This window comes from Haemorhous mexicanus, chromosome 10 (assembly GCF_027477595.1).
Source record: "Haemorhous mexicanus isolate bHaeMex1 chromosome 10, bHaeMex1.pri, whole genome shotgun sequence".
NCBI classification, from domain to species: Eukaryota; Metazoa; Chordata; class Aves; order Passeriformes; family Fringillidae; genus Haemorhous; species Haemorhous mexicanus.
Genome location: NC_082350.1, coordinates 7,980,157 through 8,003,567, shown reverse-complemented (window position 1 = coordinate 8,003,567; position 23,411 = coordinate 7,980,157). Strand labels below are relative to the sequence as shown.

At 53.1% G+C, this 23,411-nt stretch overlaps 3 protein-coding genes and 6 non-coding genes across 9 annotated transcripts; 3 read left to right on the top strand and 6 right to left on the bottom strand.

The window, feature by feature from the left end:
* The first annotated feature begins 5,189 nt into the window (after window positions 1-5,189).
* On the top strand, window positions 5,190-5,261 carry TRNAQ-CUG (transfer RNA glutamine (anticodon CUG)). The gene has a single exon. It is a non-coding gene; the product is annotated as a tRNA-Gln (tRNA).
* Window positions 5,262-5,933: 672 nt separating this feature from the next.
* Window positions 5,934-6,251, bottom strand: LOC132331994 (feather keratin Cos1-1/Cos1-3/Cos2-1-like). The gene has a single exon (XM_059855984.1). It carries the CDS (start codon window positions 6,249-6,251, stop codon window positions 5,934-5,936), a length of 318 nt encoding a protein of 105 aa, XP_059711967.1.
* A 4,174-nt stretch (window positions 6,252-10,425) lies between these two features.
* LOC132331993 (feather keratin Cos1-1/Cos1-3/Cos2-1-like) lies at window positions 10,426-10,743 on the top strand. Its single transcript, XM_059855982.1, has one exon. It carries the CDS (start codon window positions 10,426-10,428, stop codon window positions 10,741-10,743), a length of 318 nt encoding a protein of 105 aa, XP_059711965.1.
* A 487-nt stretch (window positions 10,744-11,230) lies between these two features.
* On the bottom strand, window positions 11,231-11,302 carry TRNAM-CAU (transfer RNA methionine (anticodon CAU)). Its single transcript has one exon. It is a non-coding gene; the product is annotated as a tRNA-Met (tRNA).
* A 725-nt stretch (window positions 11,303-12,027) lies between these two features.
* TRNAS-AGA (transfer RNA serine (anticodon AGA)) lies at window positions 12,028-12,109 on the bottom strand. Its single transcript has one exon. It is a non-coding gene; the product is annotated as a tRNA-Ser (tRNA).
* Window positions 12,110-19,309: 7,200 nt separating this feature from the next.
* LOC132331992 (feather keratin Cos1-1/Cos1-3/Cos2-1-like) lies at window positions 19,310-19,627 on the top strand. Its single transcript, XM_059855981.1, has one exon. The coding sequence runs from the start codon at window positions 19,310-19,312 to the stop codon at window positions 19,625-19,627; it is 318 nt and encodes a 105-aa protein (XP_059711964.1).
* A 683-nt stretch (window positions 19,628-20,310) lies between these two features.
* Window positions 20,311-20,382, bottom strand: TRNAQ-CUG (transfer RNA glutamine (anticodon CUG)). Its single transcript has one exon. It is a non-coding gene; the product is annotated as a tRNA-Gln (tRNA).
* Window positions 20,383-21,518: 1,136 nt separating this feature from the next.
* TRNAM-CAU (transfer RNA methionine (anticodon CAU)) lies at window positions 21,519-21,590 on the bottom strand. Its single transcript has one exon. It is a non-coding gene; the product is annotated as a tRNA-Met (tRNA).
* A 725-nt stretch (window positions 21,591-22,315) lies between these two features.
* On the bottom strand, window positions 22,316-22,397 carry TRNAS-AGA (transfer RNA serine (anticodon AGA)). Its single transcript has one exon. It is a non-coding gene; the product is annotated as a tRNA-Ser (tRNA).
* Between the last annotated feature and the right edge of the window lie 1,014 nt (window positions 22,398-23,411).

Sequence of the window (23,411 nt, the reverse complement as noted above, 5' to 3'; positions counted from 1 at the left end):
CAGAGGACCATGCCCTTCCTGTTCTCTGGAATCCCACCATGGACATGGTGCACAAAAATCTTTTTATTTTAAAAAAGCCAGTCCAGGACTGGAAGTGCCACTCCAGAATTGGAAATTAGCTGTTCCATGGATTTATTTTTCACAATGTGTTTTTAATTTGACACAGAAGCCCTCTCCTTCCCTCAGACCCCATATCCTTTAGCTTTGGTTTTTCTCAAAAACAATTCCCTGCCTACACCTACGAAAAATATTCCAAATTATGGTACTCTGTGACCTGGGCTCAGTTGGTCACTTGGAACTCTTGGGCAGGAATTTGGTGACAATGGAAACTTGACTCTTGATGACAAGCTCAACCTGAACATAATTGAAGAAATAAAAACCAACGTGCTGCACGCGGAGCATGGGCAGGGCCTGGCACAGGAACGTGCACCGGGCCTGCCGTGCCCAGCAGGGCCCGGGGCACCCGTGGCTGTTCTGTGCCCAGGATCCCAGGAGCAGGGCAAACTCCCACTGTCCAGTCCCCGGATTTGCCTCCTGCTGGCACTTGGCACCCTGGGCATGCTTGGGTGCAAGTGCTCCAGTGCTGCTGCCTGGAGAGATTGGGAATATGGGCATTAACCACTTCTGAGCTCTGGCTGGGGAAAGCACTTGGCACCTCTGGCATTTCAATAAAAACAGTTTCCATCATTTTGAAAATATGTTGAACCAACCCACAGGAGACAAATAAACCTTTCTCCATATGTGCAGGCCTAGGGATTACACAGTTATTTCTATGCCTGGTCAAACAAACCAGCAGACAGTTTTTGGGGAGAGATTCCAGGCTCTTGTCTCCCTCCCTGGCTGTACAACACTTGCAGAACACCAGGATTTGGGCCTTAATTTAAATCCCATAGATATTAAGGAACAGGAAGTGTCCTAAAGGCGCCTCCATTCATACTTCAATTTTTCATGCTTTAATTTTAAGTCTTTGGTCACTAATTAATTTTGCTCTTCTTTTGTTAAGAATACTTCACCCCCTTCTTCTTTAGGCATCCCCATCCAGGAGATAAATGTGGAAAGAAGTTTGGAATGCTGCTTCCAAGTCAAGTTACCTGGTAGGAAATTACTCCAGCTCTTTTGTACCTCAGTGTGTTTTAAACACAGCTTGGCCCTTCCTGGCTGCAGACTCTCTGCTACTCCCAGGGGAGTAACATCAGCTGTGGTCTCATCCCAGCTGTACACAAAAACATTGATTTGGGGTTGAATTTGGGTGCAGGCAGATATGGGCCAGTTTCAGAAAACTTCAGTCCCTGTTTTTCAGTGATTCAGTCAGTGAGTGGGTCGTGGGACCTTCAGGATGGTCTCTCTCCTGGGCACCATCCCTGCTCTGTGGTCGGTTCCCACTCCTGGCTTGGCCTCTTCTTTTAGTCGGAGGTTAAACCACAAATCTTTGCCTTGCTGGGTTTTGGGACATCAGTGACTTCCCCAAGGCAGCTGGCAAAGCTCCTGTTTCCACACCCTCTGCCTCCCAAAGCCATGCTGCAGCCAAACAGAGCAGAGGAGATATCTTAGTTCCATGCTGGAAATTTCCACTTGCACCCAGAAACCCAGAGAAATAGTGTCTGCCCCATCCTTGAAAGTGTCCAAGGCTGCACAGGGCTTGGAGCAACCTCGACTAGTGGATGGAATGGCAGGGGATGGAATAAGGGGATTCTTAAAGTCCCTTCACACCCAAACCCTTCTGGGATTCCATGATGATTCTGTGATGTCTTCTCCTGCATTTATTTTGCATCATTTCCTCTCAAATTTAATTTTTCAAATTTAGATGACTTGTTAAGGGAATAATTTTAAAATTATTCCAGTGATAAAAAGGGGAGCAGAGCACTAAACATAAAAAAGTCATTCTTACATCCATCAAATCATTATTAATTGGAAGCCTGTTCCCTCATCTCTGTCCTTGTTTTATTTTCTTGGAAAACCTTGTGATCCTGCAGTTTATCAGAGACATCTGATGAGATTACAGAAAGATTTGCCCTGTCAGAGAGCCAGGGGGGTTTAGAACACTTGTTCCTCTCCATCTTTAACCAGGTTTCCCCCAGAAAGGTGTTGTGGAAGAAATTCAGAATTACTAGAAATGGATAAGGTTGACATTTTTTCTCCACTGTATTTCACCTATATTCAAACTATTTGAATTACCCTCAAATGAGCCCTAGGAAACTACTGTGAAAACGATCACCCAGAGGAGCATCTTAAAAGAGAAAACCACATTCAGCAGCAGCAAAAACAATCCCATTGCTATTTTCACCTGGTCTCTAGGTGCTCTGCCAGAGCTGCCTACAGCCACTCCCACTCACAAACAAGCACTATGGAAGACACTCACTTTGTCCATGAGGGTCAGGAGGCAGTTTTGGACATGTTCGTTGCCATGGAATGGGACGACTAAGTCCAGATGGTCTTTGGATTTCTGTCAGAAATCCATCCAGATCTTTTGCCTGGCTGTTCCAAGGGGAAGGAACAGCTTTGGAGTTGTTGAAGCCTTCCAAGCCAACCCACCCCATGCTTCCATGACAGGATCAGCACCTATCCCAATTCCATTCCAGAAACCTTCTCCCACTAACTCAGAACTTCCCCCATCCTCTTTTTGCACCACATCAGGGATGTGCTGCCAAGTGCATGGGATGCCTCAGCATTCCCTGGGGATGCTGTTCAAAGATAAACTCGTGGCCTCAGTGCTCTAAAATACTCGGTCAGCCGCAGTTCCAGTTTGGATTATGTCAAATAGCAGTGTGGGGTGTTCTCTCTCACATCCCACAATTGGGACAGCTCACATGAAATATGAACAACTTACTGCATTTGAAATTCCTGACTTAAAAAGCAGGTGTTGTAATATCCTCTCCTGGGAATATCCAGAACACCAGGAGGGTCACTGGAAGCCATGGGTAGGTACAGTCAGACAAACAATCATAGACTGGTTTTCAGGAGATGCATCCACAGCCTGTGGCTTCAACAACTCCAAAGCTGTTCCTTCCCCTTGGAACAGCCAGGCAAAAGATCTGGATGGATTTCTGACAGAAGAAACCTCCAAGCTACTTGGCTCTTGCCAAATCAAGACCAGAATTCCCAACAGGCTGTAAGTAATAAACAACAGCAAAGATCATCTCACAGTGCATACCACAAACTGGGCACCACATTCCTCACTGGAACTGGACTGTTCCCATGTGTCTGTGACAGCTGGGAGCATCCCCATTCCCCGACTTTTCCATTTAGGAGAAAAAGACAACATAGCCCTTAGACACTCAGTGTGTAATCCCAACAATCAAGGGAAAACTGTCTTTCTCTGGGAAGAAATGTAATGCCCAGTTTTGGCCAAGACCAAAAAAACCCAAATAGCAATGCTGGCAGCATTTCCAGGCATGGAGCCTCCCAGCTCCAAAAATATACTGACAGGGTTCTTCCCTGGTGCCGTTGCGTTTGGATGCTGACTGTGAGACTGAAGGCTTAGGATGGTACTCAGTGCTGAGGAGCACAGTGCCAATAGCAGGGTGTGCGCTGGTCTCTCAAGGGGTGCAGGGAAAGTTGCAGGCAGGAAGAGCTTTCTCAGCTGGCACTTTTCTGAGCTCTGTTTTTGCCAGATGTTTTCAGGTTTGTGGCTGGACTCTGTGAGAGTGAAAAGCTTTGTTAGGGCAAAGGAGTTCATGCTGCTGTTTGAGTGTGGTGCAAAGAAGGGTTTGCTCTCAGAAGAGGAAGATCAGTTAAATCTTTTTGTTCTGACACCGTTGGTTTGAGAGCAGGGACGTTTCTAACCTGGCTCTGGGATTGGAGTGGTTTCGAGCTGGGCTCACTGCATGTCCTTCTGCGAGTCAACACCACCATCATGTGGTTGTGTTCATGAACGCTGACAGTGCCCAGGAAAACTACAAGCTCTTTTCTGGCCCAGCCCCATTCGTGTGAGAACAGTTCATGGAAGAGCTCTGCTGTGCATACTGGCTCTTGGAGACTGACAGAATGTGATCCTGCATGTAGCAGGGAAGGAAAAATCATTTCATTGTTGGCTGTGCAGTTAATAGGCTGCAAAAGCAAAGGCAATTGCAGAACAGCTCCGTTCTTTTTAGAAGCTTTTCTGTGCCATCAGCTGCTCAACATGTAACCCGTACCCACTGAACTGCATCCAGTTCCCTGGATATCCGATATTTCCTTCAAGCTCTGTGTGCCATCTTACCCTGTCACTCTTGCAGATCCCAAAGCCCTTCAAAATATCCAGCAGCTGCTCCCAAAAAAAAATTCTGAGAAGAAAAAGCCAGCACTGGTCTTTATAGTCCCTTTGCAGTCCGTACACTAGATGAAACACACTAGTGATGTACACTTCTCAACTGTATATATAGCATTCATCACATTCTCTCAAGGTGGCAGTCCATGGCTAAAGCAAAGCATTTCCAGCTGCAGTTCGGACTGAGACATGAGCCAGGGCAAAAAGCATTTCCTCGGGGCCATCTTCACTCTTGCACTGCTTAAAACTCCAAAGGCACAGTTAATCTCAGCCGGGAACCTGAGCCCCTCCAAACACTTGCCAGAAAGCCAGGCCCCACTCAATCACCTGATGGCAACCCCCATGCTGCCCTGATACGCTCACAGACACCTTTGTACACTGCCTACCGCAACGGTCCCGCACATGTCACTGGTGCTGCGCCCACATGTACCCCAAAAACGCCGCAATCCCCCTTGCTGAGCAGTGCCAGCAGGCCGCTCGTCTCAGGAGTTCACAGGGACATTTCATGGCTGCGATCGCTGGGCCCCCTGACCTTTGACCCAAGCCAGCTCCACCCTGTTCCCAGCCTTTGGCAGCAACCCCTGACTGCCCCTCTTGCCCTTGAAACTATGAATGCTCCACTGGCCAGCCATACTGGCATTCTCTTCACTGCACAACCCCAGCCCTCTTGGCCGGAGAGTCAGAAAGGGCTTGTTGCAAATTGGGAAAGAGAAGATTTTGCGTGATTTGAAGCGTGACACTTGTAAGAGAGGCCATGGCAGGCATTCAGGAGGAGCTGTGCTGCTGCCCTGCAGGATGGTGTGATTGGAGAGTGGCTGGAGGGCCTGCAGGAAGGGTGCACTTGGTGTCAGATGGGCAAGGCCGTGGAGAGCCAGCGTTGCTCAGCTGGGGCCATAAGGCTGAGTGAGGCTGAGGCCAGGAGCCCCAGGTCACCTGGGCAGGAGGTCCTATGGTGTAATGGTGAGCACTCTGGACTCTGAATCCAGTGATCTGAGTTCAAATCTCAGTGGGACCTGAGCCTTTTGGTGCCCTCAGCCTTGCCCTCAGCATGCGTACACTCTCACACCTCTCCTCTGCTGCTGCTGCTGCTGCTGCTGTTGCTGCTGCTGCTGCTGCTGCTTTGCTTCCGCACAGATCTCCGATGAAGCACACAGCACCTGAGGAGCAGGTCACCCACTCAAAATGGGACAGGCAGAGGACTCTGCTCTGGGACCACTGGCTCCTGTGCTGAATGCATCCAAAACCAGAGATTGGGGTACAAAGCTCTGGCAGCTGTTTCCAGGTTGGACCATTCCTGCAGGAAGAGCAGGTTACTGTGTATGTCCACCCCTGTCAACTTCTCTTATTTGCTCCTTTTCTCTGCAGCTTCTTTTCCGCTTTTACCTGCCAATTTCTTTCCATTGCTCTGCAATCTATTCAAGGAGTTCTACCAGCACTGGGCACTGCCCCATCATTGGGCTTCCATTTGTAGCCAGAGGAGAGGGAAGGATCCTCCTTGGAGAGCAGGGAGCAGGTGAGGGAAGAGGAGAACAAACAACCACGACTCTCCAGCAGTGCTGCACAAAGGCTTTAATGAGAAGGAGCAAAAGCAGCGACACAGAACAGAGACCAAGGAACGCATGGGGGGAACCAGGGAGGGCGAGAGATGGGCCCATTTGCCAAGGACAACGGGGATGATGCGCCGCCCTCAGCAGATCTGACCGCAGCGGGAGAAAGGCAGACACAGGCCTGAGCCCCCCAGGCCAAGGGAGCCCCCAGAAGAGATGGGAACCCCCGCGGTGCTGAGGGAGCTGCCCACAGCAGCTGACAGAGAGGATCCCACGGCTGTGCTCTGAGGGAAGGAGGTGAGGATGGGGCCCGGCAGGGTCACCACCACCGGCGAAGGCTCGATGTACACCGTGGAGTCAGCGCAGCGGGCGAGGCAGGGCTCACTGCAGCTGCTGGCAAGGGGGGTTGGGCCACAGGGGCCGCAGGGCCGTGGGGGACAGGGTCTGCAGCAAGACATCTCTCGGTGCGGGAGGCAAAGCTGCAACACAGAGCAGGGAACACCAACCAGCCTCAGGATCAGTCTGTCTCTCTGTCCCTCAGCTCTCCCCAGGGACACATCTGCTCTTCAAAACACACTCTGTGCCTACAGCTCCCAGCACCCTCCTCGAGCCCTCCGAGTGGCACGGCACGGGAAGGCCGCCCCACTTCAGCAATAGGACCCAGCAGAGCGGCTCTAAGGCCCCTGTGGAAAGACTGGTCACAGCCCATCTCCAGAGCAGACATGGCTGTGTTAGACAGTGTCCCGGCATGCACGGGCACATGTTGTTACACCATGGCAGGTGCAAATTCTGCTGGGCACATCCCCTGAGGCTGAGCCCCATTGATCCCCTCCTGCTGGAACAAAGCCCCCCCTTCCCAGCTGTCCCCAGCCCCCAGCATGGAAAGGCTGACGGCCTCCAACAGTTCTGTGTCGGGCCCAAGCTGAGGCAGCCCAAGGATCAAGCCGGGCGGCCTCCATGACAGCAGTTCAGCCCACAGGGAGGGATGGAGCGGGCTCAGGCTTACCTCGTTCCTTGAGGAAAGGGAGGCCAGAGACCAGGATGCAGAGGCTGCAGCAGAGCAGCCTTTTATGCTGGGTCCCAGAGCCCTGAGGGGCCACAAACATTCCTTGTTTCTGAAACATCCAAACTCCTGGGAGTGGCCACTTGCGAGGCCTCACTGCTGATGAGGTCCCTGCCTCTTTCATCTCAAATGTTTTACTCCCACTTAATGCACTTTTCAACCAGATCTCTAGCCTCTGCTTGGGAAGTTGGGAACCTCTAGAATACAAGGCAATCAACATGCAAGTAGATGATCAAAAGCATGTTTGTGTCACACGCTGAAAGACAAATTGACCCATTTTCCCAAACACAAATTGACCCACTTTGCTCAGTGTGTCCAGCCCTGAGGTCGGGATCTGGATGGCGGCTTTGGGGCAGAGGCTGAGGGCAGGGAGCCCAAAGCTCATGGCTTCTTTTCCTGGGGCAGGCATCATTTGCCCATTCACCTAATATCACAGTTCAAAGGGATATTGGATCAGGCTCCCAGAGCTTTAAGGAATCATTTGTGGGAATCATTGTGATGTGGAAGAGTTGGGAAAATCCATGAGCTTCAGGCAACACTGAATCATGCTGATGTGGAAATGAGTGCACACGCTGCCCTGGACTAAGGCGTTCCAGGGAAACCACAGCACATGGCCTCTTTCCTAGGAAATATTTTGCTATTGTCAGAGTCATTTCCAGAACTTTTAGGACCAGTCCCAAACCACCTTGTACATCCATGTAATCCTGTGCTGCTGCTGCTGCAGCTTTCCAAAAGGCATTGCCTTTTGGTGGCCGCTCAAGGGCCCAGGTGATGAAGGGTGACCCAGGATAATGGAGGTTGGGAGAGGCCTCTGGAATTCTTTGCTCCCTCTCAGAGAAGAACAAACTTCCCAGCTGCCACAATAACCTCTGCGCCTTGTCCCATTGTCCTCTGAACACTGCCACTGTCAGACATGTCCCTGTCTCCTGAGCAGCACTTCCAGAGATGCTCTGCACCCCCAGGAGGCCACCAGGAGATGGAAAGGGCTCCTACAGATGAGCTTCCCATTTCCTTGATGAGCAGGACCAGCAGGAGATGACACTGAGGCTGCGTGCACTGGTGAGCACATGCCATGGCAGCCTGGACAGCAGCAGGGGCTAGGAGTGTGCAGGGAATGCCACCTGCTCTGCATTGCACTCTCAGGCCTGTGACAAGGAACCCATTTGGGGCAGAAGGGCTGGAAAGCGGAGAGAATATCTGTCCCATCAGAGCTTTCACCCCTAATCCTGAGAGCTTCTCATTCTCCATGCCCAGATCTCACCCCAAAATCCAGCTATCTAATCACCCCATGGCTGTTGCCCTTTCCTTGGCACTGCAGAGGACACATCTGGGTTGCTGTCCCCATTTGGTGTCCCCAGGGACACAGGAGGTGGTGGTGGTGATCTCTTGGAGAGAGAAGCACTTCTAGTGGACCAGGCAGAACATAAGGGCTGCAGGCCCTGACATGGGGGAGGCCGAGGGCACTGCGCTTCTGACACCTGCTGGAGATGGGCAAGGCATGGAGGGTGGCATGGAGCTGCTGCCTCCACCATCTCCTGGCAGTTCTGCAGAGAATGAAGCCAAACTCTCCTGAGAGCTGCACTGTCACAGGGCGAGAGGCAGCAATCACAAGTTGCAAGAAAGGAAATCCCAGAGTTACCTGGGGGAGGTCGAGCGAAAGGCCTGGGAGAGCTGTACAAGGGATAGTGACCTCTTTTGTAAGCTGTGTCTGTGCTTAGAAGTCAGCAGGACAAGGCCCAGAGCCTGCTGAGCAGCTGGGGCAGTGAGATCTGCCCAGAGCAGTTGATAGGAGCACAAGACCTCCAGAGCTCCACACACACCTTCTGGGATTGATGTGGGGTACTCGGAGTCACCACAGCCCTTGAGCTGCCACCAAAAGACCCTGCCTTGGGAGACAGCAAATGCAGGAGATTGCAGACAAGCACCAGGTGATCCACGACTGGGAATACAAGGTGGGGAAATATCCTTCATGGCAGCAGAACATTGAGGGTATGAGCTCTGTTATGCCTTGAGCGCCTGAGTCTGTGGCACCCAGTCCACTGAAGTCCACACTGGGTGACTCAGGTTTGCCTGGAGCTCAGGGATTTTCCCAGCTCTTCCACATCACAATGACACCCACTCTGCTGCTCTGGGAGACTGGTCCAGTGTCCCTTTGAAATGTAAATTGCATGGAATGGGAAATCCCATCCCAGACCCAGCAAAAAACAGCCATGGGCTCCCTGCCCTCAGCCTTTTCCCCAAAGCCACCAGCCAGGTCTGTGCCTCTGGGACGAGCACGCTGAGTAAAGCAGGTCAGTGTGGCTGTGGCTCTGTTTCAGGGGAGGACACAGCATCTCTTTGATCACAAAACCAGGCCGTGGCACAGCCTGTGACTGTAAGCAAGTTCCCAGTGGCTGTCACTCAGGCCTGCAGGGGACATCCTTTCAGCTGAACATGGGCTTCCCTTGCCACTGAGCTTTGCCACCTCCCTGCAGAGTTGGGTCTCTTCCCCACTATGGGGTTGTGCAGTGTTGACCTTGTACCTCAACTGACCCACAGTCTTCTGTATTTCTGTGATGACCCATGAAAGAAATGACTCTCAGGATGAGCCTGAGTGCCTGCACTGAAAGCTCCTGGGTGTGACCTGAGGTGTCACTTAATGGCTGAACTTAACTGTAACTGGAGCCAAATTAACCATCAAGAAGAGCAAGTGACAGAAACTCATAGACACTGAACAAATACATTTCAATTCACCTTATACACTGGCTTGGGACCTCCAAATGAAGTTGTCTTAGGAAGCTGGGACACACATTAATCATTTACACGTTTGGGAGTGTGAAACTGGTGAAAAATGCCTGAGATGAAAGAGGCAGGGACCTCATCAGCAGTGAGGCCTCGCAAGTGGCCACTCCCAGGAGTTTGGATGCTTCAGAAACAAGGAATGTTTGTGGCCCCTCAGGGCTCTGGGACCCAGCATAAAAGGCTGCTCTGCTGCAGCCTCTGCATCCTGGTCTCTGGCCTCCCTTTCCTCAAGGAACGAGGTAAGCCTGAGCCCGCTCCATCCCTCCCTGTGGGCTGAACTGCTGTCATGGAGGCCGCCCGGCTTGATCCTTGGGCTGCCTCAGCTTGGGCCCGACACAGAACTGTTGGAGGCCGTCAGCCTTTCCATGCTGGGGGCTGGGGACAGCTGGGAAGAGGGGGCTTTGTTCCAGCAGGAGGGGATCAATGGGGCTCAGCCTCAGGGGATGTGCCCAGCAGAATTTGCACCTGCCATGGTGTAACAACATGTGCCCGTGCATGCCGGGACACTGTCTAACACAGCCATGTCTGCTCTGGAGATGGGCTGTGACCAGTCTTTCCACAGGGGCCTTAGAGCCGCTCTGCTGGGTCCTATTGCTGAAGTGGGGCGGCCTTCCCGTGCCGTGCCACTCGGGGGGCTCGAGGAGGGTGCTGGGAGCTGTAGGCACAGAGTGTGTTTTGAAGAGCAGACGTGTCCCAGGGTAGAGGCTGAGGGACAGAGAGACAGACTGATCCTGAGGCTGGTTGGTGTTCCCTGCTCTGTGTTGCAGCTTTGCCTCCCACACCGAGAGATGTCTTGCTGCAGACCCTGTCCCCCACGGCCCTGCGGCCCCTGTGGCCCAACCCCCCTTGCCAGCAGCTGCAGTGAGCCCTGCCTCGCCCGCTGCGCTGACTCCACGGTGTACATCGAGCCTTCGCCGGTGGTGGTGACCCTGCCGGGCCCCATCCTCACCTCCTTCCCTCAGAGCACAGCCGTGGGATCCTCTCTGTCAGCTGCTGTGGGCAGCTCCCTCAGCACCGCGGGGGTTCCCATCTCTTCTGGGGGCTCCCTTGGCCTGGGGGGCTCAGGCCTGTGTCTGCCTTTCTCCCGCTGCGGTCAGATCTGCTGAGGCCGGCGCATCATCCCCGTTGTCCTTGGCAAATGGGCCCATCTCTCGCCCTCTCTGGTTCCCCCAACGCGTTCCTTGGTCTCTGTTCTGTGTCGCCGCTTTTGCTCCTTCTCATTAAAGCCTTTGTGCAGCACTGCTGGAGAGTCGTGGTTGTTTGTTCTCCTCCTCCTTTACCTACCACCTGCTCTGCAAGTAATATCTGGGAATTTTCGGTTATTGAAGCCCATTAGTCCCCACCCAGGGAAACCCAAAACATGGATTAAAAGAATTATTTGAAGAAAAGCATTGATTCACCTCCGCCTGTGCTAATCGAAAAAACGCCTGACAAATCTAAGTTTAAAAAATTATACAAGTTTTATCATTTCTACCAAGAGCTGATAGAAGGTATAGAAGGAGAAGGAAGGCCATGGCAAGTGTTACCCAAAAAGCAGAAGCCAAGCAGGATACAAGTTCTTGTGCAGGGCAGCCCTGGAGAAAAAAAGCACCTTAGCAGAGGATGGTTTCGATCCATCGACCTCTGGGTTATGGGCCCAGCACGCTCCCGCTGCGCCACTCTGCTCCTCCTCACACCTGTCTGCCATTGCCATCACCGCAGCCTCCTGCTGCCCACCACTGCTGCCCCTCACTCCTTCCCTTCCTCTCTGCTCCGCCTCCCCCACCCCACAAAATAGACACCCTGACAATTCACCTCCCTTCAGCCTGCCCTCCACACCTCCACGCCCTGCCCTTGCCCTTCTCCCACACCTCCCTGCACACAGCCCTGCACACACACTGCCCCTTTCACACCCATCCTGTCCCTGCACCTGCTCCCAGCACCCCCGCACACAGCCTGCACCCTGCAGCCTTGCCATCCATCAGGCTACCTCAAATCCAACAACATCCTCTCGCCTGCACCCCTCACCACAAATACACCTGTGCTCCCAGCACGCTGCACCACTGCCCCTGCCTGACACTTCAGATCTTTGCTGGCCAAGGAGGGACACCCGTTGCCTTTGCTTGCAATTGCCAGCAGAAACTATTCGCCTCTTTTCGCTCTGCACATTCTGCTGCCTCAGGGCAATGTTGCTCACGGTTACTCTGAAGTAAAAGCTCTGAGTTAGGGCCACTTGGTGCCACAAGTAGCCAGGTTGTCAAGCTGAGGCTCCTTGCCTTTAACACTTGGTGCTACTGCACAGGGATGAAATGCAAAGATCCAGGTCTTTCTGCATTTCCCCTTTCCTTCTTCATTGTTGAGGCTGCAAGTGCAGGTGGTCAGCTGCCCGCAGCCCAAAAGGGACATGTGCCCGTAGTTGGCAGGATTCGAACCTGCGCGGGGAAACCCCAATGGATTTCTAGTCCATCGCCTTCACCACTCGGCCACAACTACCTGCTCCAGCCCTGCCAGCCCTGCTCATCACCTACCCTGGCCCGCCACACCCACACCCACACCCACCCCCACACCCACGCGCTTCCGCCCAACGCTCCTCTTGCCAACGACTGCGTCACATCCCTTCAAAATCACTCCCAAGGGTACCAGCAACAAACACCTTTCCTATTAAACAAAACCACTACAAACTTCCTTGGCAACATTCACTCTCCTACCCACAGGACACTTCAGGCACAACAAGATCAAACAACCAACAACAAAACCAAACAAAAGCCAAGCAACCTAAACAGAAATTAAACAAGAACTATCTAGGGGATGTCTGTGTGTCTGGGTTTGTATATCTATGAGTATGTGTGCGTGTGTGAGACAAAAGACAGTGAGGGCAAGGATACGTAGGAACACAGCCTAAAAGCTTTGCAGCACTCAAACTTAACACTATTTTAACTTTACTAATACCTAAAACCTAAATAATATCTTCCCCTAAAATTTGACAGAGGAAAAACACTTCATAGCTTTTAACCTAACTTACAACTTCAAAGATATACTTAGCAACTTAGCAAAAGAACCCCACTAAGCACCATTTAGGTAAGTCTATATCTGTAACTTAGCCTTATTAACAGGCCATACTTACTTAGATCTCCAAGGTACTTAAACATCTAAGGAAGCAGTATTTCTCCCAGATTTGCTACAGCAAATATGTGCACACGTGCATGCACACAGACATGAAGAGCCTGTACAAGCAACGTACCTGTGGAACATTTCCCTCAGTGGTCAGTGAAACACTCACATTGGATGCCTTTGCATCTCCCAAAGGGGGAAGGGTCAGGCCTCAAGGAGCGTGGGCATCAGCCCGGGACTCGCCCTTGTTGGGCAATCCTCCAAGTATTGCAACCCTGAGAGTTCACTGGCTGTGAGAGCCGTCCCACTCAGGGCCGTTGCTGGTCACAGCCTGCTGCGGTCCAGGAGAGCTCAAATGGTCTCATTTTGGAGCACTCTTTGTAGGGTTGTAAGAGAGTGGGCTTTAGTCGTAACAACGTTTCATCCTGGCCACAGCTTGTGTTGGCTCTTTCCTTGAAAGTGTGTGAACAGAAATTTTGTGGTGTTCGGGAAACAAAAATATTTTCCAAGACCTGTCATTTTCGGGGGGTATTTTCGACAGGTATATTTACACACCAAAATACAGAAAGTGTGTGTGTATCTGTGTGTGTGTGTGTGTGTGTGTGTGTGTGTGTGTGTGTGTATGTGAGAGAGAGAATTGATAAAGGGATGAATGTTGTCACTGTGAATTTGTAATTTAGTCCTTGCTGTGACTGTGGATCGAGTACTGCCAAACCCTTTTGACCCCTTTAATTCTGTATCCATATCCTTTGCAAACCGTACAATTTCTGAACTCACAGTGTCCCTATAAAACACTAAACATTTCAAATCAATATTCTATTTATGCTTAATCCATTTAGTGAGTAACAGAGTGAACTTTGCTGGCAAACTCTGTTGAAGCCACACTGCCAATGTCCAGGTGTGAAAAGAAGTGCTTTTCTCCTTTCCCGCCTACAATCCTGTACTCACACCACTGAAAAATCCCAAAATCAACAACAGGAGAGAGAAGACTAACTTTGCAATGTTTTTGTGAAGAAACTTTGACAGGAACGAAATGTTTCTCGAAATATCTGAAATAACTCTCACAAGCAACAAATTGGCATTGGGCCCTGCAGTGCTGTGATCTGCAGGTTACAGACTCAAGCTCACTGACTGAGGCTTTGGTGCTCTGGTGTAATTTCTGGGAGTTTAGAGAAGCTCCCAGAGAGCTCAGGACAGCAGTCAGTGCTCACCCTGGCAGAGCAGGGAGCAGGTGAGGGAGGAGGAGAACAAACAACCACGACTCTCCAGCAGTGCTGCACAAAGGCTTTAATGAGAAGGAGCAAAAGCAGCGACAGAGAACAGAGACCAAGGAACGCGTGGGGGGAACCAGGGAGGGCAAGAGATGGGCCCATTTGCCAAGGACAACGGGGATGATGCGCCGGCCTCAGCAGATCTGACCGCAGCGGGAGAAAGGCAGACACAGGCCTGAGCCCCCCAGGCCAAGGGAGCCCCCAGAAGAGATGGGAACCCCCGCGGTGCTGAGGGAGCTGCCCACAGCAGCTGACAGAGAGGATCCCACGGCTGTGCTCTGAGGGAAGGAGGTGAGGATGGGGCCCGGCAGGGTCACCACCACTGGCGAAGCCTCGATGTACACCGTGGAGTCAGCGCAGCGGGCGAGGCAGGGCTCACTGCAGCTGCTGGCAAGGGGGGTTGGGCCACAGGGGCCGCAGGGCCGTGGGGGACAGGGTCTGCAGCAAGACATCTCTCGGTGCGGGAGGCAAAGCTGCAACACAGAGCAGGGAACACCAACCAGCCTCAGGATCAGTCGGTCTCTCTGTCCCTCAGCTCTCCCCTGGGACACGTCTGCTCTTCAAAACACACTCTGTGCCTACAGCTCCCAGCACCCTCCTCGAGCCCTCCGAGTGGCACGGCACGGGAAGGCCGCCCCACTTCAGCAATAGGACCCAGCAGAGCGGCTCTAAGGCCCCTGTGGAAAGACTGGTCACAGCCCATCTCCAGAGCAGACATGGCTGTGTTAGACAGTGTCCCGGCATGCACGGGCACATGTTGTTACACCATGGCAGGTGCAAATTCTGCTGGGCACATCCCCTGAGGCTGAGCCCCATTGATCCCCTCCTGCTGGAACAAAGCCCCCTCTTCCCAGCTGTCCCCAGCCCCCAGCATGGAAAGGCTGACGGCCTCCAACAGTTCTGTGTCGGGCCCAAGCTGAGGCAGCCCAAGGATCAAGCCAGGCGGCCTCCATGACAGCAGTTCAGCCCACAGGGAGGGATGGAGCGGGCTCAGGCTTACCTCGTTCCTCGAGGAAAGGGAGGCCAGAGACCAGGATGCAGAGGCTGCAGCAGAGCAGCCTTTTATGCTGGGTCCCAGAGCCCTGAGGGGCCACAAACATTCCTTGTTTCTGAAGCATCCAAACTCCTGGGAGTGGCCACTTGCGAGGCCTCGCTGCTGATGAGGTCCGTGCCTCTTTCATCTCAAATGTTGCTCTCCTTCTTTGTACAACCCAAAATCTTGTGATGACTCTTAGAATCACTTTTGGATGGAATGGACCTTAAAATCATCTACCTTGAGCCCCCTGAAATGGATTTTACAGCTTCTTTGGACAACCTGTTCCAGTGTATCTCCCCTCTTAGAGGAAACGATTCCTTCCCAATATCCAGTCTATATACACCTGCTTTCACTTTTGAGCTGGTAGCCCTTGACCCATCCCTAGACACCCCAACCAGGTATCCTTCCCTTTCTTAACTAAATATCCTCTGGAAGCCTTCCACTCTCTTTGCTAGGCAGCCCCAACCCTTTCAGCCTGTCCTGACAGGCTGATGGCTCGAGCTGCCTGGTGCTCTTTGTGGCTCCTCTGGACCCAACGCAGGAGGTCTGTGAGTTTCTTAGGCTGTGGGTCCTCGGGCTGCAGGCAGTTCCCCAGGTATGGTGTCATGAGAGCCGAGTAGAGCAGGACAATGCCCTCCCTCAACCTGCTGCCCACACGGCTCTGGATGCAGCCCAGAATAAGATTGGATTTTTGCACTGGGCGGCTAGCTGGCAGAGCAGGTTCATGTTCCATATTTCAACCACCAGAATCTGCAGGTCCCCATCCACAGGGCTGCTCTCCCTCCACTCAAGGCCTAGCCTGTGTCCAGGTTTGGGATTGCCCTGACCTTGGCATGTGAAAACCAGAGCTCTGGCCTCAGCTTGGGAAGTTGGGATCCTCCAGTAAACATGGAGTTCTACACGTAGGATGGTGATGAAAGGCATGATGTCTACATCTCACCCTGAAAGACAAATTGACCCATTTTCCCAAACACAAATTGACCCACTTTGCTCAGTGTGTCCAGCCCTGAGGTCGGGATCTGGATGGTGGCTTTGGGGCAGAGGCTGAGGGCAGGGAGCCCAAAGCTCATGGCTCCTTTTCCTGGGGCAGGCATCATTTGCCCATTCACCTAATATCACAGTTCAAAGGGATATTGGATCAGGCTCCCCGAGCTTTAAGGAATCATTTGTGGGAATCATTGTGATGTGGAAGAGTTGGGAAAATCCATGAGCTTCAGGCAACCCTGAATCATGCTGATGTGGAAATAAGTGCACACGCTGCCCTGGACTAAGGCGTTCCAGGGATACCACAGCACATGGCCTCTTTCCTAGGAAATATTTTGCTATTGTCAGAGTCATTTCCAGAACTTTTAGGACCAGTCCCAAACCACCTTGTACATCCACGTAATCCTGTGTTGCTGCTGCTGCAGCTTTCCAAAAGGCATTGCCTTTTCGTGGCCGCTCAAGGGCCCAGGTGATGAAGGGTGACCCAGGATAATGGAGGTTGGGAGAGGCCTCTGGAATTCTTTGCTCCCTCTCAGAGAAGAACAAACTTCCCAGCTGCCATAATAACCTCTGCACCTTGTCCCATTGTCCTCTGAACACTGCCACTGTCAGACAGGTCCCTGTCTCCTGAGCAGCACTTCCAGAGATGCTCTGAACCCCCAGGAGGCCACCAGGAGATGGAAAGGGCTCCTACAGATGAGCTTCCCATTTCCTTGACAGGGAGGACCAGCAGGAGATGACACTGAGGCTGCGTGCACTGGTGAGCACATGCCATGGCAGCCTGGACAGCAGCGGGCTTGGAGTGTGCAGGGAATGCCACCTGCTCTGCATTGCACTCTCAGGCCTGTGACAAGGAACCCCTTTGGGGCAGAAGGGCTGGAAAGCGGAGAGAATATCTGTCCCATCAGAGCTTTCACTCTGAGTCCTCTGGAGCTTTCACCCCCTAATCCTGAGAGCTTCTCATTCTCCATGCCCAGATCTCACCCCAAAATCCAGCTATCTAATCACCCCATGGCTGTTGCCCTTTCCTTGGCACTGCAGAGGCCACATCTGGGTTGCTGCCCCCGTTTGGTGTCCCCAGGGACACAAGAGGTGGTGGTGGTGATCTCTTGGAGAGAGAAGCACTTCTAGAGGACCAGGCAGAACATAAGGGCTGCAGGCCCTGACATGGGGGAGGCCGAGGGCACTGCGCTTCTGACACCTGCTGGAGATGGGCAAGGCATGGAGGGTGGCATGGAGCTGCTGCCTCCACCACCTCCTGGCAGTTCTGCAGAGAATGAAGCCAAACTCTCCTGAGAGCTGCACTGTCACAGGGCAAGAGGCAGCAATCACAAGTTGCAAGAAAGGAAATCCCAGAGTTACCTGGGGGAGGTCGAGCGAAAGGCCTGGGAGAGCTGTACAAGGGATGGTTTCTTCTTTTGTAAGCTGTGTCTGTGCTTAGAAGTCAGCAGGACAAGGCCCGGAGCCTGCTGAGCAGCTGGGGCAGTGAGATCTGCCCAGAGCAGTTGATAGGAGCACAAGACCTCCAGAGCTCCACACACACCTTCTGGGATTGATGTGGGGTACTCGGAGTCACCACAGCCCCTGAGCTGCCACCAAAAGACCCTGCCTTGGGAGACAGCAAATGCAGGAGATTGCAGACAAGCACCAGGTGATCCACGACTGGGAATACAAGGTGGGGAAATATCCTTCATGGCAGCAGAACATTGAGGGTATGAGCTCTGTTATGCCTTGAGCGCCTGAGTCTGTGGCACCCAGTCCACTGAAGTCCACACTGGGTGACTCAGGTTTGCCTGGAGCTCAGGGATTTTCCCAGCTCTTCCACATCACAATGACACCCACTCTGCTGCTCTGGGAGACTGGTCCAGTGTCCCTTTGAAATGTAAATTGCATGGAATGGGAAATCCCATCCCAGACCCAGCAAAAAACAGCCATGGGCTCCCTGCCCTCAGCCTTTTCCCCAAAGCCACCAGCCAGGTCTGTGCCTCTGGGACAAGCACGCTGAGTAAAGCAGGTCAGTGTGGCTGTGGCTCTGTTTCAGGGGAGGACACAGCATCTCTTTGATCACAAAACCAGGCCGTGGCACAGCCTGTGACTGTAAGCAAGTTCCCCGTGGCTGTCACTCAGGCCTGCAGGGGACATCCTTTCAGCTGAACATGGGCTTCCCTTGCCACTGAGCTTTGCCACCTCCCTGCAGAGTTGGGTCTCTTCCCCACTATGGGGTTGTGCAGTGTTGACCTTGTACCTCAACTGACCCACAGTCTTCCGTATTTCTGTGATGACCCATGAAAGAAATGACTCTCAGGATGAGCCTGAGTGCCTGCACTGAAAGCTCCTGGGTGTGACCTGAGGTGTCACTTAATGGCTGAACTTAACTGTAACTGGAGCCAAATTAACCATCAAGAAGAACAAGTGAAAGAAACTCATAGACACTGAACAAATACATTTCAATTCACCTTATACACTGGCTTGGGACCTCCAAATGAAATTGCCTTAGGAAGCTGGGACACACATTAATCATTTACACGTTTGGGAGTGTGAAACTGGTGAAAAATGCCTGAGATGAAAGAGGCAGGGACCTCATCAGCAGCGAGGCCTCGCAAGTGGCCACTCCCAGGAGTTTGGATGCTTCAGAAACAAGGAATGTTTGTGGTCCCTCAGGGCTCTGGGACCCAGCATAAAAGGCTGCTCTGCTGCAGCCTCTGCATCCTGGTCTCTGGCCTCCCTTTCCTCGAGGAACGAGGTAAGCCTGAGCCCGCTCCATCCCTCCCTGTGGGCTGAACTGCTGTCATGGAGGCCGCCCGGCTTGATCCTTGGGCTGCCTCGGCTTGGGCCCGACACAGAACTGTTGGAGGCCGTCAGCCTTTCCATGCTGGGGGCTGGGGACAGCTGGGAAGAGGGGGCTTTGTTCCAGCAGGAGGGGATCAATGGGGCTCAGCCTCAGGGGATGTGCCCAGCAGAATTTGCACCTGCCATGGTGTAACAACATGTGCCCGTGCATGCCGGGACACTGTCTAACACAGCCATGTCTGCTCTGGAGATGGGCTGTGACCAGTCTTTCCACAGGGGCCTTAGAGCCGCTCTGCTGGGTCCTATTGCTGAAGTGGGGCGGCCTTCCCGTGCCGTGCCACTCGGAGGGCTCGAGGAGGGTGCTGGGAGCTGTAGGCACAGAGTGTGTTTTGAAGAGCAGACGTGCCCCTGGGGAGAGCTGAGGGACAGAGAGACAGACTGATCCTGAGGCTGGTTGGTGTTCCCTGCTCTGTGTTGCAGCTTTGCCTCCCGCACCGAGAGATGTCTTGCTGCAGACCCTGTCCCCCACGGCCCTGCGGCCCCTGTGGCCCAACCCCCCTTGCCAGCAGCTGCAGTGAGCCCTGCCTCGCCCGCTGCGCTGACTCCACGGTGTACATCGAGGCTTCGCCAGTGGTGGTGACCCTGCCGGGCCCCATCCTCACCTCCTTCCCTCAGAGCACAGCCGTGGGATCCTCTCTGTCAGCTGCTGTGGGCAGCTCCCTCAGCACCGCGGGGGTTCCCATCTCTTCTGGGGGCTCCCTTGGCCTGGGGGGCTCAGGCCTGTGTCTGCCTTTCTCCCGCTGCGGTCAGATCTGCTGAGGCCGGCGCATCATCCCCGTTGTCCTTGGCAAATGGGCCCATCTCTCGCCCTCCCTGGTTCCCCCCACGCGTTCCTTGGTCTCTGTTCTCTGTCGCCGCTTTTGCTCCTTCTCATTAAAGCCTTTGTGCAGCACTGCTGGAGAGTCGTGGTTGTTTGTTCTCCTCCTCCCTCACCTGCTCCCTGCTCTCCAAGGAGGATCCTTCCCTCTCCTCTGGCTACAAATGGAAGCACAATGATGGGGCAGTGCCCAGTGCTGGTAGAACTCCTTGAATAGAAATGAATTGGCAGGGAAAAGCGGAAAAGAAGCTGCAGAGGAATGGAGCGAGAAAAGAGAAGTGGACAGGGGCGAGCATAGAGAGTAACCTGCTCTTCCTGTGGGAATGGTCCAACCTGGAAACAGCTGCCCAGGGCTGTGGAGCCCAGGCTCTGGTTTTGGATGCATTCAGCACAGGAGCCAGTGGTCCCAGAGCAGAGTCCTCTGCCTGTCCCATTTTGAGTGGGTGATCTGCTCCTCAGGTGCTGTGTGCTTCATCAGAGATCTGTGCAGAAGCAAAGCAGCAGCAGCAGCAGCAGCAGCAGCAGCAGCAGCAGCAGCACCAGCAGCAGCAGCAGCAGCAGCAGCAGCGGAGAGGTGTGAGAGTGTACGCATGCTGAGGGCAAGGCTGAGGGCACCAAAAGGCTCAGGTCCCACTGAGATTTGAACTCAGATCACTGGATTCAGAGTCCAGAGTGCTCACCATTACACCATAGGACCTCCTGCCCAGGTGACCTGGGGCTCCTGGCCTCAGCCTCACTCAGCCTTATGGCCCCAGCTGAGCAACGCTGGATCTCCACGGCCTTGCACATCTGACACCAAGTGCACCCTTCCTGCAGGCCCTCCAGACACTCTCCAATCACACCATCCTGCAGGGCAGCAGCACAGCTCCTCCTGAAAGCCTGCCATGGCTTCTCTTACAGTGCCAGGCTTCAAATCACGTAAAATCTTCTCTTTCCCAATCTGCAACAAGTCCTCTCTCACTCAGGGAAAATTACCTTCACACAGCACAAGTTACCTTCACACAGCACAAGGCCCCTTGCCTTCTCTTCTCCAGCCCAAGCCACTCCAGCTCCTTAAGGACTACTGACAGGGAAACATTGCCCCATCTCTGCCAAAGGTGAAGAAAGACCCTCTGCTGAACCCAGGATCGCGGCTGGGGCAGCAAGGAGAAAGGACAGCTGACACACCAAGGGCTGAGCAATGCCTGACCTCCAGTTCCTGTGAGGAAGGAGTTCACTCACTGCCTATGGTGCACAGCAAGGAGGGCAGAACCCTCTCTGGTAAATCTTCCCTCCTGCAAGGAACCTGAGTGCAAGGCATCCCAGGATGACACAATTCCAAATGCCTGCTCAAAGCATGGCTTTAGACAAACAAGGACAAGGCGACTCAGTGCCTGAGCCCCATTGCAAACCCAGCCTGATGCCCAGGTGTGGAGAGGCACAAAGTTCTCTGCCCACCTGGCTGCAGTGGCTCAGCACTCTCTGAGAGTCTCTGCAGGATCCAGAGCAGCCCCTGCAGTTGGCTTTTGCCAAGGCTGACCTGGCTCAAAGCCATTGCGTGCCTTCGGGGCTGGGAGGCGCCCGGAGTCCTGGGCAGGATCCCGGCTGGCTGACGGGAGCAGGAGCAGTGGCTCAACTGCTCTCTGCGAGAACAATTGCGGAGGATCCAGTGAATCTGTGCTCTTTGGGACCAGGAGAGCCTAGGTGCTGTTATACAGATTTTATCTTTTCTACTAAAAGGAGGTAGCAGGTGTAGAGGCAAAAGGAAGGCTATGTCCAGCATAGTCCAAAGACCTGGGGCCAAGCAGGCTACAAGTTCTTGGGCGAGGCAGCCCTGGAGAAAAAAAAGCACCTTAGCAGAGGATGGTTTCGATCCATCGACCTCTGGGTTATGGGCCCAGCACGCTCCCGCTGCGCCACTCTGCTCCTCCTCACACCTGTCTGCCATTGCCATCACCGCAGCCTCCTGCTGCCCACCACTGCTGCCCCTCACTCCTTCCCTTCCTCTCTGCTCCGCCTCCCCCACCCCACAAAATAGACACCCTGACAATTCACCTCCCTTCAGCCTGCCCTCCACACCTCCACGCCCTGCCCTTGCCCTTCTCCCACACCTCCCTGCACACAGCCCTGCACACACACTGCCCCTTTCACACCCATCCTGTCCCTGCACCTGCTCCCAGCACCCCCGCACACAGCCTGCACCCTGCAGCCTTGCCATCCATCAGGCTACCTCAAATCCAACAACATCCTCTCGCCTGCACCCCTCACCACAAATACACCTGTGCTCCCAGCACGCTGCACCACTGCCCCTGCCTGACACTTCAGATCTTTGCTGGCCAAGGAGGGACACCCGTTGCCTTTGCTTGCAATTGCCAGCAGAAACTATTCGCCTCTTTTCGCTCTGCACATTCTGCTGCCTCAGGGCAATGTTGCTCACGGTTACTCTGAAGTAAAAGCTCTGAGTTAGGGCCACTTGGTGCCACAAGTAGCCAGGTTGTCAAGCTGAGGCTCCTTGCCTTTAACACTTGGTGCTACTGCACAGGGATGAAATGCAAAGATCCAGGTCTTTCTGCATTTCCCCTTTCCTTCTTCATTGTTGAGGCTGCAAGTGCAGGTGGTCAGCTGCCCGCAGCCCAAAAGGGACATGTGCCCGTAGTTGGCAGGATTCGAACCTGCGCGGGGAAACCCCAATGGATTTCTAGTCCATCGCCTTCACCACTCGGCCACAACTACCTGCTCCAGCCCTGCCAGCCCTGCTCATCACCTACCCTGGCCCGCCACACCCACACCCACACCCACCCCCACACCCACGCGCTTCCGCCCAACGCTCCTCTTGCCAACGACTGCGTCACATCCCTTCAAAATCACTCCCAAGGGTACCAGCAACAAACACCTTTCCTATTAAACAAAACCACTACAAACTTCCTTGGCAACATTCACTCTCCTACCCACAGGACACTTCAGGCACAACAAGATCAAACAACCAACAACAAAACCAAACAAAAGCCAAGCAACCTAAACAGAAATTAAACAAGAACTATCTAGGGGATGTCTGTGTGTCTGGGTTTGTATATCTATGAGTATGTGTGCGTGTGTGAGACAAAAGACAGTGAGGGCAAGGATACGTAGGAACACAGCCTAAAAGCTTTGCAGCACTCAAACTTAACACTATTTTAACTTTACTAATACCTAAAACCTAAATAATATCTTCCCCTAAAATTTGACAGAGGAAAAACACTTCATAGCTTTTAACCTAACTTACAACTTCAAAGATATACTTAGCAACTTAGCAAAAGAACCCCACTAAGCACCATTTAGGTAAGTCTATATCTGTAACTTAGCCTTATTAACAGGCCATACTTACTTAGATCTCCAAGGTACTTAAACATCTAAGGAAGCAGTATTTCTCCCAGATTTGCTACAGCAAATATGTGCACACGTGCATGCACACAGACATGAAGAGCCTGTACAAGCAACGTACCTGTGGAACATTTCCCTCAGTGGTCAGTGAAACACTCACATTGGATGCCTTTGCATCTCCCAAAGGGGGAAGGGTCAGGCCTCAAGGAGTGTGGGCATCAGCCCGGGACTCGCCCTTGTTGGGCAATCCTCCAAGTATTGCAACCCTGAGAGTTCACTGGCTGTGAGAGCCGTCCCACTCAGGGCCGTTGCTGGTCACAGCCTGCTGCGGTCCAGGAGAGCTCAAATGGTCTCATTTTGGAGCACTCTTTGTAGGGTTGTAAGAGA